Genomic DNA, 17376 nt, shown 5'->3' with positions numbered 1-17376 from the left:
GACAAGTGGTGGTCTGGGAGGGGTGCAAAAGCTGTGTATCATGAGCTCTCGATTCGTTTTCTCGAGTTGTTCCATTTGTTCTTTTCCAAGAATGGGGAGCCACTACACGCCCACATGCACACCATACTGTACATATAGCACGAGGCGGCAGGCTTGAGGCGGCGCGGAGGCAAGATATACAGACGAGACAGAACGAAGAAAGAAGAGGAATCAAGATTACAAGAAAGCAAAACACGGCATGTTCGATTGCACATTTGTCTTGATTATGTGGCTAGATCTGTGTTGGGAAACCGCCTCGAAGGCGGACATCAGGTACAACAGCCATTTCATTCAGCGCATTTGCCACACAATTAGGGCAGCGAACACGTACAGCACCCGTGGACGGAGAAGCGCGCATTGTGTGAAGGCGTCCCTCATCGGCATTTTCAAAATACAGCAGTACGACCACTCAACATAGCGCTCCAATGAAAATGAACAAGGGTATCTAGACTAGTTGTGCCAACGAACGTCAGATGTGACAAGACACTCCCGTCGCAGCTCGCTTCAGTTCGGTCGGTAAGGTTGTCCAACAGAAGAAGGCCCTGCAGGGGCTGTGATTAAAAGTCCAAAGTCTCGCAGTCAAGCGCGCCGTCCCAGGGCGTCGAGAAGAAGTCTAGCTCCGTGGAGGGGTCCATCCAGCTTGCAGTGCTCGTGTCACCTGTCATCGCTGTGGTGTCCGCCTCGAGATCAAACAGACTGCTGCCGTTGCCGCTGAAGTCGCCAGTGTCAATCTCGGGGCCGAAGAGATCGTCGAAGCCGAGGCTGTTTTCGGGGAAAACGAGCGAGTCACCCTTCTGGACCGTGACGTCCTCGCCGTAGTCTCCCTGTAACGGCGGTGCCTGGAGAACGGTGCCTGTGGTGGTGTTTTCGGTATGTGTGACAGGCAGAGATGCTGCTGGCGGCTGCTGCCTTTCCCGAGGACTTTGGACGGTCTTGCAGTCTCCTCCATCATGAACAGCATCTTCGTCCAGAGCATCACCCGAAATACTCGTCTTCTTCTTCTCTAGAGCCTCCTGTGGTGAAGATTGTATTTCGGCGGGACGAGCTGTCCCATTCGGCGGCATCATATCCACAAGCGGCAAGCTCGGGATCGTGCCAGAGCTTGAGGCCAATGTGCCCGTCTTGTGTGTTCTCGCGCACTTCACGTTGAACGCATTGATGATCTCGACTTCCAGCCCGATCTCCTGTTTCCGGATCTCTTCACCGGCTACATGCTGCCGACGATCGAGCAGGTCCGTCGCGAGGCGGTATCTCGGATCGCGCCTGTCTGTAGTCTTTGTGATTCGAATTGTAGTTCCTGCACTGCCTGTGACTTCCGTGTCTGGGAGCTGCTCCTTCGCCTTCAGCCTCAAGGCTTTTGACAGCCGAGTCTCTGCCCATCCTTCAGAGAGCGGTATCGCCTTGGTACTGACAAGGTAATCGAAATTGTCGCCCACAAAACCTTCGCCCACAAGGTGGTCGCTCAAGAGCACGCTTGAGCACCAGCGATAGAGCAGCTGCTCGTCGTCCCTGCGCAACATCTCGAGCAGGCGGGGACTGAGCGCCCAGCCCTCCTCCGGGCCTCGCTTCTTCTTGGGCTTGGCGGTCGTGCAACTCTTCCCTCCGGCCTGGCACTGCTCACAGGTCAGTCCCAGGTTCGTGACATCTTCGCCTCTGGGCCGCGGCTCGGTGGCGAAACTGCACCGGATCCGCCTCTTAACGCACTCGTCGCAGACCCGGCGGTAGTTCTTCAGCAGAAGCCTGCTGCCCTTGACAGGCGCTTGGCTCCCCGGCCACTGCCCCGCCACCATTTCACGGCTTTTGGTTTTGATGGAGTTCAGGGCTGGCTCTACCTTGAAAGCAGCATCGACGTGCTCATCCTCCGTTCCGTCTTCCTGCCTCGAGGACAGCCCGTGGCCATAATCGCCATCCCTTGGCAAGCCTTGCCTGGCAGCGGTGACTCCTTCCCCCAGGTTGGTCGCGGCTTTCTGCCGTTTGCTCGTGGGAGGAGCGGTAGACTCCCCCGCCGCTCTCTTCTTACCCTTGTCGACGGCAGCTTGGATACCACTCTTCTTCTCCTCACGCGGTGGGTTGTTTCCCTCCCGTTCTTCTTTCGCCGGCTTTGTTGTTGTTGCAGAGTCTCCTGGTCGTTGTCCGCGACTGCTCGACGTCTCCCGGCTTCTCTTCTGGCCCGTGATAGCTTGTTGTGGAAGCCTTGTTTGGACTGTTTTCTGAGGCTCGTGTGCCCCGTTGCTGTTGTTGTTGCTATCGTTGGAGTTGTGGAGCGACAGTCCCTCGACTGGTCCAGTGATACGGAAGGGCTGTGGAGCGGAGGAACTGCTGCTTCCATCTGTCTGGTCTAAGCTGCTTTGCGGAGGCTGCGGCTGGAGTGATTGGGCTTGTACAGGTGTGCCAAGGGCGAGCCCTCTGCCGGCGTTGAGTATGCTGCCGGTACTGTTGGGGGCAGCGCCCATGCTGCTGAAGTATTGGTCAATACTCGAGTCGACAGACGACAGCCCAGCCATGACCGAGAGAGAAGCTTCGTCTTGCGAGTTCAGGTTTATCTGGCTCCCTGGTTGCGTGCCGTGGACTATTTGCTGACTCGGCGGCAAATAAGCTTGGACTGGAAACCCCCAGTGGTTGGCCACTGGATAGGGGTTACCAGAAGGCATAGAGTACTGGCTTGGAGACATCAGCGGCATGGGCTGCTGCACGGCAGGTTGTGGCCATGCTGCCGCTTGATACGGGTAGTTCGGACCCAGATATCCACCGGGATATGGACGGCCAGAGCCTTGAGGCATGTGTGGGGGAATACCGGACAGTGGCGTGGAAATTGGGCCATAAGGGAGAAGACCTGATCGTGAAACTGGTCTGCCGCTGCTCGAGCTGTTTTGAAGACGAGTTCTCTGGCTGAGATTTGGCTGCATTTGCGCTGACCATCCTCGGCTGTAATCCATCTCGACTAGATCTCAAGGGTCGTCCGAACTGAAGCAGTGTCTGTCAAGGGTTTAGTTGCCTCAATGTGAGGCAATACAACACGCTCCTCGAGCTCAGTGGCCGTGCCGTGCTCAATGGTGCTGTTAGTGGTGAGAATAAGCGGTTTGAAAATGGCAAGGTGGCGGTAGGTCTGTTTCGCTTTGGTTGCATTCGTCTTCCTCTTGGTTGTAAGGAGAAAAGAAACCGGTTTTCCGAAAGACGAACATCCTCCTGAATATATCCCACGCCCACAATCACGCCTATGGTTCTTGACCGACAACATGTCTGGCGATTACACAAAACAAAAGCTTTTTGTTGGAAGCTTCGTCGTTGGCCGTGTGCGTCTGTTTCCTGGATCGTTTCCCATTGAGACACGAGATGGTTTGCGTATTGTTCTGTAGGCGCTGAAACTCTTCAGTTTTCGGTGAACAAGGCGGTCCGACTGTCGTTCAAACCAAGCGGCAGAATAATAAGCATATTTCTAGGACGTCGGCCCCGAGGCGGTTTTGTGGTCTCGAGCGTGTCTTTGACGATGTGTAGGACTTCTTTCGCACAATTGAAGTGGCTTGAATCCGCGAACGGGCAAACACAGCTTTGTCCGGCCAGGCAAAAGAAGCAGAAGGATTCAAGCATCTGCGCACAGTACAAACACGCTGTCGAGATCCGTGCGCAGATTCCCGAGTAACCTGGCTGGACGGACGACGCCGAATGAGACCTGGAAGCTGCTTGGCTTTGCATACCCAAGATCGGGGAAAAGGCTTTGGGTGTGCCTGAGTGTATCACTACAGGCTCCTCCTTCTCGTTCGCAGCTATCCCGTACTCAACGTCTTTCGGCAGGCGTCATGGCCGCCATTTTGTATCGACATGAGCATGTTGCAGAACTGTATTTGGGGATTTCCAAACGGTGCAAGGCTCGGAATTTTGACCATAAGTTAATGAATTACAATTGTTCAATTTCAGGCTAACTATCTAGATGCAAAATAGACGACGAGCGCGCGTAGCCGTTGCGAACTCAAGACCTTGTCGTAGAAGGAGAGGCCAAACTCGGCGGACCAAGTTCTAAGCCACTTCCAGGTAAGAGAAGCATGAACTGTACAATTAAGGCTGCAGCCATGAACAACTCTGCAACGACCGTGACGAGGAGCATCTTGCCGTACATCTTGACGAGTCGTATCCAGCTCGAATATGGGAATGACTGCCATGCTTCAAGCATTGATACTCCTTGCCAAAGACCGCTTTTGGCTTCCTTGTTGTTTTCATGGTGCGGTCGGAGCTGCTCATCCATATTCACAATGGGAACATCATTCGGTGGCAGCATCGACGCTTGCACGCGTGTGAGAACCATATGCGCTGGAACGACGAGCAAGATAGATGGCAAGAAGTAGGCCAAGGCTACAGCAGCAAGAACCAGAAAGCTTTGAGCACTGCCACTCCAAACTTGGAGCTCAGTCACGTCCGTGCCCGTCAGGTCTGCCATTCCTGGATCTAGGGCGGATAATACCAGCCACGGCGCTTGCTGCGAGAAGGCGACTGCCAACCAAAGGACGAGGGTTGGCAGTGCTGTTATCCGAAAACATTGCTTGAATGGTGGCAAGCGTTGGAAGAGAGAGTCGTGACGAGGCGCCGAGATGGCGATGTGCACCCATGTGGTATAAAGCTGAACGGTCAAGAGGGGCGCAAGAGCGACCGCGAGCACGCTTGGCATGAAGGGGATGCAAGCCAGCAGGCTCGAGATGACAAGGCAAGCGAAGTTGAAGAGCATGTGCGGTCGCAAGCCACGGAGAAGAGAGAACCACCCGGCGATGGAGTAGAGCCTCCTATTCAGGGCGCGGACGGAGTCTGTGACGTGTAACGGGTGGCTGCCATTGCTGTCGTCGTTGCTGTCGTCGTCGTGATCGTGGCCAGCCTCCAGGGCGGGGCTGTCCTTTGCATGGCCATCCTCCTCCTCGATATCCGCTAGGGCAATGCGCTCGTATGCTGAAGGGGCACTGGACTCGACGATACAAAGCAGCGGCCACAGATTGTTGACTGCGTAAGACAGCTACGAGATGTAAAAGTGAGCACGCAGTCAGAAGGCGAATAAGATGATTGGTAGCAGGACGGGGGATGTGGCTGCGAGGAGCGCATCTCACTGGTCGTGCATAATAATAGTGTCGGGAACACACTGCGCGGGGCGAAGTCAAAATCACCTTGTCGGCGTACAAATCAGAAAGACTTACGTAGATGCACAGGGGCACAATATAGAGAAGATTGAGGATCAACAACACAGCCCACAGCCAGAAGTTGTCTGGCAAGGGGAGCTGGGCGAGCAAGGAGAGAATGTCATTGCTGTCAGTCTCGGAGGCTCGCCGTACGGTGGACGACGTGGTGACGGCAGTAGCGGCAAGATGCCTGGCAACGCGCCAGAGAAGGACGCCTGGCATGACGAGTGGTGATGCGGAAGGGGATGAGGAACGAAGGAGGAGAGAGGAAGAGACCAAAGCTGGTTAAAGGCAGTTTCCTCAAGGGATAGGAATGCAAAGAGATGTAATTCCTTGCATGGCGTGGAAGGCCAAGCTGCGCCGAGCGCCGGTTACGCGTACCCCATCTCGCACTGGAAGCCCGAACACGCAATCACCACTGGCCGTGGGAGTGTTTGCTCCAGGAAGCAGCGAGACAGGCTGTTCTTCAGGCTGCGTGTGGGCCTACCTAACGTACCTACCAGGTCATCATCTGCTCTTGCTTAAAACACCCATGCCGTGGGCATTCATCATCTTTACTGTACACATGAGTCCCCCAGCATGTCAAGGTTCGTCACCAGTATGCAGGATGGGCAGATGCAAGTGCTCGAGTGATGGATGGTTCGCCCCATTTGTTCCGTGACAACCCCTGTTGCAGAAGGGTCCCAAAGCCCCACCCACAACATTGCGCTTGGGGCTCCCGGCACGTGCCGGCCATCCGCTCCATCCGGTGCCCCTGCCCGCGAAAAGACAGCACCACCCAAGACGAGCATCTCATCCAGGCAGGTTGTTAACGACGACGAAGGAAGTTATCAAAGTCCATAGATACGTCCCTGGAGGTACTACACTCGAATATCGCCACGCTATGAACTGCAGCTGCACTGCATCGCCCGTGCCTGTCGCGGCGGGTCGCCAACCCACCTCGTCTCCTCAGCCTCGTCCCCTTCGTACGGCCTCTCCTGCCCGTCAAACGTCCTGCCAGCCCACGACTCCTCGAAGGGGTGCAGCGCCATCGTCATGACACGCTCCAGCACCTCCCGCTCGTCTTCCTTTTCCACCCGCCGGATCACCTCGTCCAGGATGTAACCTCGTGGAACAAAGTTTGGGTTCACTTTCTTCATCGCCGCCTGCCTTTTCTGCTCGGCGTCTTCTCCAGAGCCCCAGTCCTCGACAATCCTTTGCCGCCACTTGTCCAGCCAGGCCCCAATCCGTTTGCGCGCCTCTGCGTTGCCACCAATGCCCGTGACCCCATCTTCATAGAAGAACACATCGGCCTTGCTTTGCCTGCCATCCTCCGTATCGAGCTCGCTGGTCTTGATGCCGCTCAGCCGGCGGAAGAAGAGGTTGAAGTCTAGCTCCAGAGCCTCCATGCTGTCCAACAGCTCGCTGAAGAGCTCGTCAAAGTCCGACTCCGCAGACGTCTGCAGGCCCAGCCTAGCAGACATGGTTTTCTTGTACTCAGCGAGAAACACGGCCTTGTACTCCTCCCCAGTCTGCATGATGATCTTCTCTGCGCGCTTGATAATGCCCTCAGCTTCTTCCTCTTTGACGCCGTCCTTGACAAAACCCTCCTCGTCGATGCGGGGTCCAGCCCCAAGAAGTTCGCCCAGAGACTCGCCCAGACGCACGAGGTTCCACCAAATGATGGTCGGTTGGTTCTTGTAGCTGTACCGCAGCTGGTAGTCGTCGTGATTTGGTGTGTACTGCGGGTCGAAATTGTCCATAAACGCGAACGGCCCAAAGTCGATGCTGAGGCCAAACAGTGACGTATTGTCCGTATTGAGAACGCCATTCATGAACCCGTAAGCCTGCCACTTGGCCACAGTCACAGCATTGCGCCGCGCAACTTCCCGATATAGCCGTGCAAATCTGTTCTCCTCCACCCCCTCCGGACCTTCAACGGCATCCTTCGGGACACCCCTTTCGACCGTGTTGGCAGTGTCTGTAGCCTTCTCAGGATCCGTCAGACGACTGGGTAGTGTCTCCCACCCACCCAGAACATCCTCGGCGAGATATGTCGCGAGCTTGCGGATCAGATCGCGATCGCCGCGCGCACGGAGGATGTCAAAGTTGCCGATCCTCAGCCAGGATTGCGCAAAGCGCGCCACGATTGCGCCAGGCTCGAGGGCCTCACGACGCACCTTGACCTTCGGCAGCAGCGTCAAGCTGAGCGCCCGTGTTGATGGGATGCCAAGGGCATGGAGGTACTCGCTGACGACGAATTCGCGGATGCTGCTGCGCAGGACCGCCTTGCCGTCCGCGAAGCGGCTGTACGGCGTCAACCCGGCGCCTTTGAGCTGAAGCTCGTATCGGACAGGTGCGGCAGGGGGGGCTCGGAGGGAAGGCTGGTCGTTGTCGGTATCTTCAGGTGCCCCGTTGTTGGACGCTATCGTTGCCGGTCTTGTTGTTTCGAACAAGGAGATGGCACGACCATCGCCAAGCTGCCCCGCCCATGAACCAAACTGAAAGCCGCCATAGCACTGTGCCCAGGGATAGCCGCCGGTCTGCGTCTCTTCATCCCAACCCTGGATCTTGTTGCCCGCAACGGTCTGCACAAAGTCCTCGGTCTCCTCGTCGCCACGACGGATGCCCAGATCACGCATGGCGGCGGGGCTCACTGCGAGGAGCTCTGGGGACTCGACAGGCTGGGGCCGGACCCAGGTGAAAATGGCATCGCGGACCTGTCGGGGGCCGATATCTTCGCGTGGTGTCTTGTGGGAGTCGGCCGGGGTCGGAAAGACCTTGTCTGCGGGCAGTTTTGAAGTGAAGTTCCAGGTCTTGGGGATGTCGTTGATCGGAGCGCCGTTGCCTGCGCCGGCCGGGGGCGAGGACGACGGGTGTGCGGCCATGTAGACCAGGCGTGTGTGATGCGACAGTAGGATTGAGCGTACGGGCAGATTCGAGAACGTGCGAAGAATGGGCGCGGGCCGTGCTCTGCGAAGCATCAGCGGCTTGACGAAGGGGAGAAAGGACTACGTTGCCCCTTGGAGTGGCGCAGTTGAAGATGCGAGTGAGGATGGCAAGCAAGTATAAGTCGAGGTAGCACCGTGTGGGTTGAGCAGGATTGATCAAGTGAGAGGAAAGAGGCGAAAAGACGGGGAGAAATAGCATGCCTGCAGGTCGTGGCTCGCTCGCTGCGTAGAGATGACGGGTGGAGGGATGACGAGCTCTCCAAGGTGGCGAGCGGGCCGCGGGGTCCGCCCGCACCGGAGCTGCCACGCCGGCCGAGGCAGGCCTTTGTTGGAGCTGTTGGAGCTGCCATGGTCGGTCGGCAGGCGAGGCGTCTCGTCCTCTGTGCACGTCAATGCCGGCATGATCAAGACTGGACCAAAGCGAGGCGCCATGCTTGGGCTGTCGCAGCTCTCGGGCTCCCCAGGAAGAGGCGGCGGCCCTGGACGTGGCCTTGCCGATGCATGCCCCTCCCCCGGATGTGGCTCCGACAAACGGAGGAGATGGAGCTGCACGCACGGCGCTGGTGATGCAACCCTTCGGAACTCCTCCGCCCTGGCATGCACGCCAGTCTCGATCCAGCCTCGACGAGGAAGCTGCACTAGCTAACTAAAACGTAACTAACGCCAGCCGGGTACGCGCACCTGCTTTACGATCGCGGAAATGCACCCGGGCCTCAGTCAGCAGTGTGCCATCCACCAGCATCTGCACATCGCCCAGTACTTGAACGCAACATCTCCCACCTCGGGCTCCCCACGGCCGTCCTGGTTACCATTCTTTCCTTCAATATAGCCCCCCAGCACTGTATCCCCTGGCACATGCAACCATGAATTCCATCGCCTCCGCATTCCGGTCCGACCCTTCGGGTACCGCCCCCAAGCAGCACGGAGCTGTCCCCATGCTCGAGCTCAATGACGGCAACAAGATCCCCATGGTGCGCTACAGTCCCCATGATGCCGGCACTGCTTGCTTGTTCTTGCTTGCTTGCTTGCTAGATGTCTGGCAATGCTAATCCTCATCCACAAAAATCAAAGCTCGCATACGGTCTCGGCACCGCAAACTCCAAGCAGGCCGCAGATGATGTCATCAAGGCCACCATCACCGCCATCAAGGCTGGCTTCTTCCACCTCGACGGTGCCGAGAGTGCGTTGCCCCATTGTAGCTGACCCAGTTCACCTTCGTTCTTTTCTTTCCTTGAACAGGGTACCAATGTGACTGACAATTCCTCAAAAGTGTATGGCAACGAGAAGGAGCTCGGCAGGGCCATTGCCCAGAGCGGCGTGGACCGGTCCGCACTCTACGTCGTCACCAAGCTCGACAACAAGCCCGAACACATCGGGCAGGTCGACAAGATACTCACGGGCTCCCTCGAGCGCCTCGGCCTCGACTACGTAGACCTGTACCTGGTCCACCACCCAGCCATGGCGGGCGGCGACCCGGCGAGGCTCCAGGGCTTGTGGGCCGAGGTCGAGGCCATCAAGGCCTCTGGCCAGGCGCGCAGCATCGGCGTGTCCAACTTCCTCGCCGAGGACATTGAGATGCTCTTCTCGGGCGGCAAGGTCAAGGTCGTCCCCGCCATCAACCAGATCGAGTTCCACCCTTACTACCAGCGGCAGCAAGTCATCCAGCTGTGCCGGGACAAGGGCATTGCCATCAGCGCCTACGCTCCCCTGAGCCCCGTCATCCGCGCCCCGGACGGGCCTCTCCACGCGAGCGGCCTGCTCCCGGGCTTGGCCAAGAAGTACGGCGTTAACGAGGCCGACGTCCTTCTGCGCTGGTGCATCGACCAGGGCATCGTTGCCATCACCACAAGCTCAAACGAGACACGCATCAACAGTTACACCTGCAACATTCCAAATTTCAAGCTCACGCCAAAGGAGGTCGAGGACATCTCCAAGACTGGTAGCGAGACCTTCCGCCGCTTTTTCTGGTCGCAGAAGTTCGCCGAGGGCGACACTAGGTAGAGATGGTATCGCATTCTACTCGAAAAGCAAATGTTGCCACCGTGATTTATCCGACGGGGCCCAAATGTGTCATCACCTAAAGGTGAAAAGAGGCCCGATATCGCAACATCACCCTTGTGTCTAGGCACATCAAGTTAAGGCCAAAGGGCGCACAAATGTTACAACAGATTGAAGCGATTGTATGAAGCTGGTTGAACGATCATAGAACAGGCGCAATGCCAAATCAATTTTTTGATGTACTGGTAGCTATTGCTACGAGCAGATCCAAACGCCTCCCGCCCGTCTAAGGCTAGAAATACATCCGTGTGGACGGAGTCCTCCTTTTCATAACTGCGTTAACATGTCATAAGCGTGTGTCGTAACTCATTAAGGTACCAAATACAAGCCCTCCAAAGTAAATCATAAAAAAAGAAAACCCCAAAAATGTTCCAAGAGAGCAATGCTAGAAAGCCTCGTGCATGACCAGTGAAGTTGATCAAGGTTCCCGGAATGCAAATGTGCGCCTGGTATCCAGAGTGTTGCTGACCATTCGGGGTGCGTGTTCGATGTCGTAACTGAAAATGATTGCGCGCAGCAGTGGCATAACCAACCACTGTCATTAAAATATCGTAATGAAGAAGTCCCAATTGTGCACCGATACGGTGCAATTAGCGTGCTCCCGTGGGGGACACGGAAAGGCGTTGAAGGGCGGTCTTCTTAGCCGCTCGAGATGATGTCGCGAATTGCCCATCTCCAAGCGTCCTGGTCGCGTGTCGATGCACTCACCCACTTCTCGCACTTCTTGCGCCACCTGTCTTCCTCTTCGCGCTGGCGCCGGATGAACTCGGGGCCAACATCAAATTCTTCTCCAACCATCCATTCATCGTTGACGTCGCTGACCCGACCTCTAGTGACGTTGCCCGACGATGCTTCTTTCTCTTCTAGGTCAGGGATGTCCTTGAACGGGTCCTCGTCTTCGATGACCTGGAACCCATCTAGTGGATCGCTAGATCGGGGTGTGGGTGTGTTTTGTTCCGACTGGACCTTGATCCAGCACATATTCTGAGGGTCAAAGACCATGTCTCCGACCTGCTTCCGCATCTTGCTCGAGCTTATGTCCTTGATGAGCACAGGACCTGGCGTCAATGTCTCCTTCTCGCGTGCTGAGTGTGGCGGGACAGAGATCGCCAGTGGCGATGATGCTGGAAGGTTGAATGCACTAAGGGCGTTCTCGTTCCCTTCCCAACGGAAGGTCACCGGGTTGTATGTCATGCCATTGACCACTACTATGTGTCAGCATTTCGTACTAGAAAAAGAGATTGTGCGCCTTGGTCAGGGATGGTGCCGCTCTGTACGAACCTTTTGTTTCCTTGGCCCCAGTCAGATTTGAGATCAGATGGGGTTTCAGCTGCGGCGGCTTGCGTGTCTTTTTTGGCCGCAAAGTGTGCGCGTGGGGGGAAACAGGAAGATTTCGTTCGTGGATCGTCCTCGAAGTGAGCTGCGCGACTCGCTGAGTGGTGAGTGGAGCAAGAGGAGCCGCCGGGGAAGCTCGCTGCGCCAGGTTCGCCTCACGAGCATTGCGGCTAGCAGCGGTGTCGCGTGCAAAGTGCGGTGTGTGGTCATGACGGAGTGGAGAGTACGGTGATACAGGGCTAGGTGTGTTTCTATCAGGAAGAACGTTTTGATAGATCTTGTTGCGAATGCTTCCCCTGCTGCCAAAACCCACGGCCGGCTTGGTAAATTTCGACTCTGCATGTGCAGAGGTGGGAAGGTCATCGAACGCATCAAGTTCGTGCCCGTCCCCAAAAGCCCTTGCTCTCCGTGGCTTGCTCAATTGCGACCAGCTAGGTTCGGACGAGTGCTTCTCATGACGTGCTCGTCTGGGGCTAGGTGATCGCATCATGCTCCGAGAAGCTGTACGCGACATGGGCCGGAACTCGGGGCCAAGGTCCGAGTCATGTCGGCGCAGGGTGCGGGAGGATTTCCCGTGGAGTGCAGTTTGTGACTGCGACGCACCGATATTCCCGTATGGCGCTTGTGATTTTCTGCTGATCGCGGCGCTACTTTCGTGGGTAGGGCGACTACGGTCAACCGGTGTCCGTGGTCGCAGAAAAGAGAGCGGCCGTCCGGAGTCTCCTCGCGACGGCGGACGGTCAACCCGAGAAGCCGAGGTTGACGATGTAAGCGTCGGTGGCTTTGTTGGTGACTGACCTGGGCGCAAAACTGGCAGAGACCTCTTAAGTCGCAGAAGTTGGGCACTAGTCGTGGTAGGTTCTGGTCGCAGGGCACCTATCGATGCCTTCTGCCCAAGCTCACGCCTTCGTGAAGGTGTAGACTGTTGGAATGCAGCCGACGCAGTTGGCGTCGTTGGGGTATGAATGCTCGATATTGAGGAGTGTGCAGAATGGCCGCTGAGTCGAGACTGAGACCTCCTCGAAGGACGCGTTGCGATAGGTCCGCCGCTCTCCGACACGGGTTCTAATGATGGTTGCGCATGGGTACGTTCGTGCCCGGACATCGGTCGAGGTAAACGCGAGGTCTGCGAAGCTAAGGCAGGTTTGTTGCCGAACGTGATGGAGACCGCAGTCTTCGGTCGCACTGGGCTGTTGGGCTTTGTCTCCTTCACCTTAACATTGCGGTGCAGTGTGGGCCGGGCGGAGCTGAAGACATCGCCATCACCAATATCGAGATCAGCGAGAAAGTCCTCTTTCTCGGCGGCAGCTAGTGCCGAAGCCTTCTGCTTCTCTGCAGATGTGATGGTCTCGACCACAGACCGTTCTGGCGACTTGGAGACTCTTCTGCGGTTCAGCCGTTCTCCAAGATCTAGAGGGCCAACGGGTAGCTCCAGCCCATCCAAATGTTCGTCCTCACTCTCCGCGGTGATTGAGCTTGCAATACTCGGGCTAAGTGCGGAGACTGAGGAGCTCCGAGCAGAGAACGGACCCCGGCCTGTACCACCAAACCTGGTTCCAAGGCTGCCCTCTCCCCAGTCGAAGTCGTCGCTGGCGGTCACCAGCGGGGTCTTAGGAATGTCTTTCCTCTTTGAGAGTTCGAGTTTTCCATCGGAAGGAAGTTCAAAATCTATCTCGAACTCATCTTCCTCTGCTTGCTTTCGTGGAGTAGGAGGCGTGATAAGCGAGATAGGCTTCGCTTGAAGACGTAACTTGGGTGCTTTGATGGTTGCAGCGCCTTCTCCAAAAACGTCGTCGTTGTCGCCTTCCGCATCGCGGAATCTGTCCAGATTGAGTGGACTCGCCGATGGCGTTATCTTCATCTGGGCGGGGCTCTTCTCCATAGGAGAGGCAGCTAACGAGAGCTTCAGAGGGCTAATCAGGCTTGAGCCGCTCACTTGACGAATGGCTTCAGGGAATTTGGCTGGATCCTGGGGCTTTACGCGCAGCGCATGACCAGAATCAGGCAGCTCGAGGTCATCGCCCCAATCTTCCTGGAAGATCTTCTTGACTTTGCGGCCACCAAGCCGCTTAATAGTGCCCCCCATCAAAGCAGAGGAAGGGACATTGGTGGGAAGGGGAATACCGGCATGCGCAGCGGCAGCAATGGCATCCAGAGTGGATTTCTCATCGGTATCGGGTAACAGAACATGCCGTTCTTCTCTGCCACCTAATGACTCTCGGTCTGAGCGGAGCGAAGATAGACTATCCCTGCGATGAGAATGGGAGTTTGTCATGGACGAGGAGCTGCGAAAAGTGAGGTCATCATTGTCGATGAGAAAGTCCTCGTCATCATCCCAGTTTTCGATATTGTCCTCGACGGGTTGACGAGGTTTTAATGTGAGCGGTTCCATGTCGGATGTGTCGAGCGCGTAATTATGCGCATGAGTTCTGAGTGGATGTTGTGCAAGATCCAGTCCACCAAATAAGGCCTAGCAGTGAACGATGCTGTTTGTGATTCGCATCTTCATACAGTAGGCGACGTTTGCGGTGCGCGAATGGGGAAGCAAGTCGTAGCAGTGATACCACGGAGCCGTCACGGCCACACAATTTATGGCCAGTCCAGTTGCAGTTTCTTCGCAAGGGCGGTCGGATGATCTGAGATGCGACGAGCTCGTTTGGCTGGTTCGCAAGGCGTCACCCGAGCTGGTCGCTTGATCGATGGAGCCGGCAGGGTAGCTCAGGAAGAAATGCGCGCGGAGAGTCGATTGACGTCGTCGCGTGTCAAGCTGTGGAAGTTGGGTGCTGTTGAACTGTAGCGGCGGTCCGTGTTGTGCCGGGTGATGTGTTGCGGGCGATTGGTGAAGGTCCTGGATTCTGGAGGGTGTCATGGATGGATGCAGCAAGGTGAGGTGGGCGAAGGTCGTGTGGGCGGGCAGGAGCTTGTGGCCTGGAAGGTGCGGGCAAGCAAAGCAAAAAGAAGTGGCAGGCAAGTGTGTGGGTGGCCCCGGTGCAGCGGGAGGGGGGCCCCTGTCCCCCGTGCGGTGAGAGTCGAGCATCACTAGCGTCATGCAGCTGGATGACGAGGTACCTCTTTCTGCACGTGTCCGCCCACCCAAAGGCATGTCACTCCGGCCGGGTCCTTGCACGCCGCTGTGCAGCGTGGATCCACCACAAGCCAACAATAGCCTGCTCACCTGGGCCTCACGAAAATCCGTGCGGCTGGGAACGAGCCATGCTCAACACAAGGGACCAAACCCGCAAAATCCATTGTACAAACCTTGTGCCTGGGCCACAGCCTGGGAAAAGTACAGCTGTTATTACCCCCAGAGACACCAAGGCAAACACGATGTTTTGTAACGAGCAGGGACTGGAAACTCGTCATTTAGCTTGCTTCGAGGTGTGGATGCGTCACAACAAAGGCAAACCAGCTGCTTTGCGTCTGCAGAATAAAAGATCTCCGTGGAGTGACATTTTCTCCTTATTCTGAAGCAGAAACAGCTGTGTTTGCTTGGCTTTACCGAGACGTTCTTTTTTCTCAACTATTTCCGGAACCCGAGGTAGGGAGGGTGCTGTTGTGACCAACCATCGGGAATCGCGAAAGCCACGCGCAAAGTCGCGTGGGGAAGACTGTTTGAACAACAACAGCCCGCGTGACTGGAGCTCTCGGGCTGGGCCGCTAGTTGCCATCGACTGCGCCACAGCCTAGGCTATCGATCGATGCCTGTTGGAATTTAGCTCAGCTCAGAGCTGCTCATACCGGGCGGGTTGCTGCTCGATTGACTACGGCATCCACATTCATCGTTCTGTGCTGGCCGTGGTTGAGTGGATCTGCGATTTGCTGCTGGGCGCGAGGCTTCGCTGGCTGCACCGGAGCATGCAATGCTGCCTGCGGATTGGAGCCGTCGGAGCCACTGCTGCCTACATTCCCACGAGGCTCGAAAGCTTGGCTTCTTGCTTCACAACTTATTATAAAGGCCCTGAAAGAGCTTGTCTATACTGCGCATTGGGTCCCGTACTTGGATAACACCGAAAAGCACTTTGGTGACACGAACAACCGCCATCGCGACTTCACTATTGATTCATCCGCGCGCACCAGAGCAGCAACGTGCAGTCCTTCCCCAGCACCAGCTTAACCTGGTAGCAGGACACAGTCCCGAAGAAGAAACTCTGCAGCTTCTCGGTCCGGCATTCTTCGCCGTGCTACTGCAGCCTGGACGAACGACCAAGGGAGCACCCACAGAGCAAGCTCAAGCTTCGTCATGCCCAAGTCAACCGTACTGCGGTTCCCCATTACCGCTCGTGAAGACGAGTTCTTCCTGCTCGAGGTCTCTCCGCATGGGTCCAAGCCACTTGATCTGAAACTACTAGGCACGGAGGGTGAAGGGGTCTACCTCACCAGACGTGAGTCTCATGTTTCATCCACAAATCTGCTGTTCCACCTCTCCACTCCTACTCGCCTCGTCTGAACAAGCAGTCTACGCCTCAAGTTTGAGGCTCTCTGTAAAGTGGAGAGGAAGCGTTCTTAGTGCGCACGCAAGGAGCCAGACTGACCGTATGCCCAGTTCGCCATCGGAGGATAGCAGAGTACAAATCTGCCACAGGACATTGTACCGACGCAGAGTGGGAGAACATACTTACTGCCACCCTCATCGAGCGCAAGTCCATTGCCGATATTGAGATCCGGGCAGATGTTCTCGAAGATGGTGCAGCTATTGGTCTGTCCTTCCGCAAGAACATTCAGGGCATAAAAGTATGTGGTGATCATGGTGAACTCCAAGGTGGGGTGGTGTACTAACTCGGTATCTTTTCTCTTTATTTAGCAACGACTAGGATCACTCAAGCTGCCTGCGCGTCCAGAGAATGACTCCGACGTGAGCAACGAGATCTCGCCGTTCCACTGGTGTGTCTCGATCTTAGGCGAGCAGGCAGAGTTGCAAGAAAGGGCGGCTACCTCATCTGCCAAGATCGAGTCTTGGGAGCACGTGGTGGACGAGCTTAAGGACCAGCTGCAGGAGTTGATTAAAGCGAAGGAGGACGACGAGACACAGCTGCTCGAGAAATTTCGGGACCTCCTGAATGAGAAGAAAGTGAAGATACGGCAGCAGCAACGCCTGCTTGCAACAGCCAACTTAAATGTGGAGGCTCTAGCCGAGGTCGAGCAGAGCGGAAGGAGGAAACCAGGAATTTCTCGATCATCCAAAAGGAAAGGAAGTACCGAAGCTGGTGTCAACAGCGATGATGAGCCGGATCACGATGCAGATCTCATGGAGATCGATGACAAAGGCAGTCCTCAGCTAGACCCGGAACCTGACGAGCGCGTAACAACGGATGACGAAACTGAGGACGAGGCCACGACGCAAAGCGAGGAGGAGCGAAATCAGAAGAAACCCAATGTGCCCAAGGAGAAGCATCGGAGCGGTCGAACGGCAACACGCACGAAGTCATCTGCTGTGGCTTCAGAACAAAATACCGCGCCGGAGGCCAGCAGCACCCGCCAAGTCAAGGCAGAGCCACTATCACAACAAGCAGATGATGCGCCACCCGCGAAGAGGGAATTGCCATTCATGCGTAACAAGAAGAAGGCTGCACTGCCGCCAAAGCCTGCGGCAGAGGTTGATGATGATGAGACAGGTTCTGAAGACGAACTATGAACGCTGCGCATGCTACCACACATATCTGCCATGCGATGACAGCCCAACTTGACAGGGTCACAGTGCTCAAAACTCCGATAACCGGGAATCGATACTTGGTCTCAGCAGCAATGGAAATTCGGCGATACGTCCATATGTCATGGCCCAGATATTATCCTCTGGGAGACATCCAAGTCTCTAGCTACTAACGCCTCTCAACGCTTCCGATTGACCCAAAATATTCCGA

The 17376-nt window shown here is 56.2% G+C and overlaps 6 protein-coding genes across 6 annotated transcripts; 2 read left to right on the top strand and 4 right to left on the bottom strand.

Moving 5' to 3' along the window:
* Positions 1–527: 527 nt before the first annotated feature.
* B0I36DRAFT_393341 (uncharacterized protein) lies at positions 528–2975 on the bottom strand (the record flags this gene model as incomplete). Its single annotated transcript, XM_046161462.1, has 1 exon — positions 528–2975. The coding sequence occupies one exon, from the start codon at positions 2973–2975 to the stop codon at positions 597–599; it is 2379 nt and encodes a 792-aa protein (XP_046007273.1). The 3' UTR covers positions 528–596.
* Positions 2976–3919: 944 nt separating this feature from the next.
* B0I36DRAFT_333733 (uncharacterized protein) lies at positions 3920–5500 on the bottom strand. Its single transcript, XM_046155258.1, has 2 exons — positions 5214–5500; positions 3920–5035 (listed from the first exon to the last, which is right to left on the bottom strand). The coding sequence occupies exons 1-2, from the start codon at positions 5415–5417 to the stop codon at positions 4007–4009; spliced, it is 1233 nt and encodes a 410-aa protein (XP_046007272.1). The 5' UTR covers positions 5418–5500; the 3' UTR covers positions 3920–4006.
* A 576-nt stretch (positions 5501–6076) lies between these two features.
* On the bottom strand, positions 6077–8062 carry B0I36DRAFT_252784 (uncharacterized protein; the record flags this gene model as incomplete). The annotated part of the gene is made up of 1 exon (XM_046150708.1): positions 6077–8062. One exon carries the CDS (start codon positions 8060–8062, stop codon positions 6077–6079), a length of 1986 nt encoding a protein of 661 aa, XP_046007271.1.
* An 818-nt stretch (positions 8063–8880) lies between these two features.
* Positions 8881–10481, top strand: B0I36DRAFT_28652 (aldo/keto reductase). The gene is made up of 3 exons (XM_046151603.1): positions 8881–9096; positions 9197–9305; positions 9396–10481. Exons 1-3 carry the CDS (start codon positions 8989–8991, stop codon positions 10124–10126), a joined length of 948 nt encoding a protein of 315 aa, XP_046007270.1. The 5' UTR covers positions 8881–8988; the 3' UTR covers positions 10127–10481.
* Positions 10482–10822: 341 nt separating this feature from the next.
* On the bottom strand, positions 10823–13910 carry B0I36DRAFT_252030 (uncharacterized protein; the record flags this gene model as incomplete). The annotated part of the gene is made up of 2 exons (XM_046150656.1): positions 10823–11388; positions 11465–13910. 2 exons carry the CDS (start codon positions 13908–13910, stop codon positions 10823–10825), a joined length of 3012 nt encoding a protein of 1003 aa, XP_046007269.1.
* A 1731-nt stretch (positions 13911–15641) lies between these two features.
* Positions 15642–17347, top strand: B0I36DRAFT_28625 (uncharacterized protein). The gene is made up of 3 exons (XM_046151598.1): positions 15642–15900; positions 16062–16249; positions 16320–17347. Exons 1-3 carry the CDS (start codon positions 15759–15761, stop codon positions 17148–17150), a joined length of 1161 nt encoding a protein of 386 aa, XP_046007268.1. The 5' UTR covers positions 15642–15758; the 3' UTR covers positions 17151–17347.
* Positions 17348–17376: the final 29 nt, after the last annotated feature.

This window comes from Microdochium trichocladiopsis (genome assembly GCF_020744255.1).
Source record: "Microdochium trichocladiopsis strain MPI-CAGE-CH-0230 chromosome Unknown B0I36scaffold_10, whole genome shotgun sequence".
Lineage (NCBI taxonomy): Eukaryota > Fungi > Ascomycota > Sordariomycetes > Xylariales > Microdochiaceae > Microdochium > Microdochium trichocladiopsis.
Note: the sequence above shows the minus strand (reverse complement) of the source record. Positions and strands in the feature narration are given on the sequence as shown.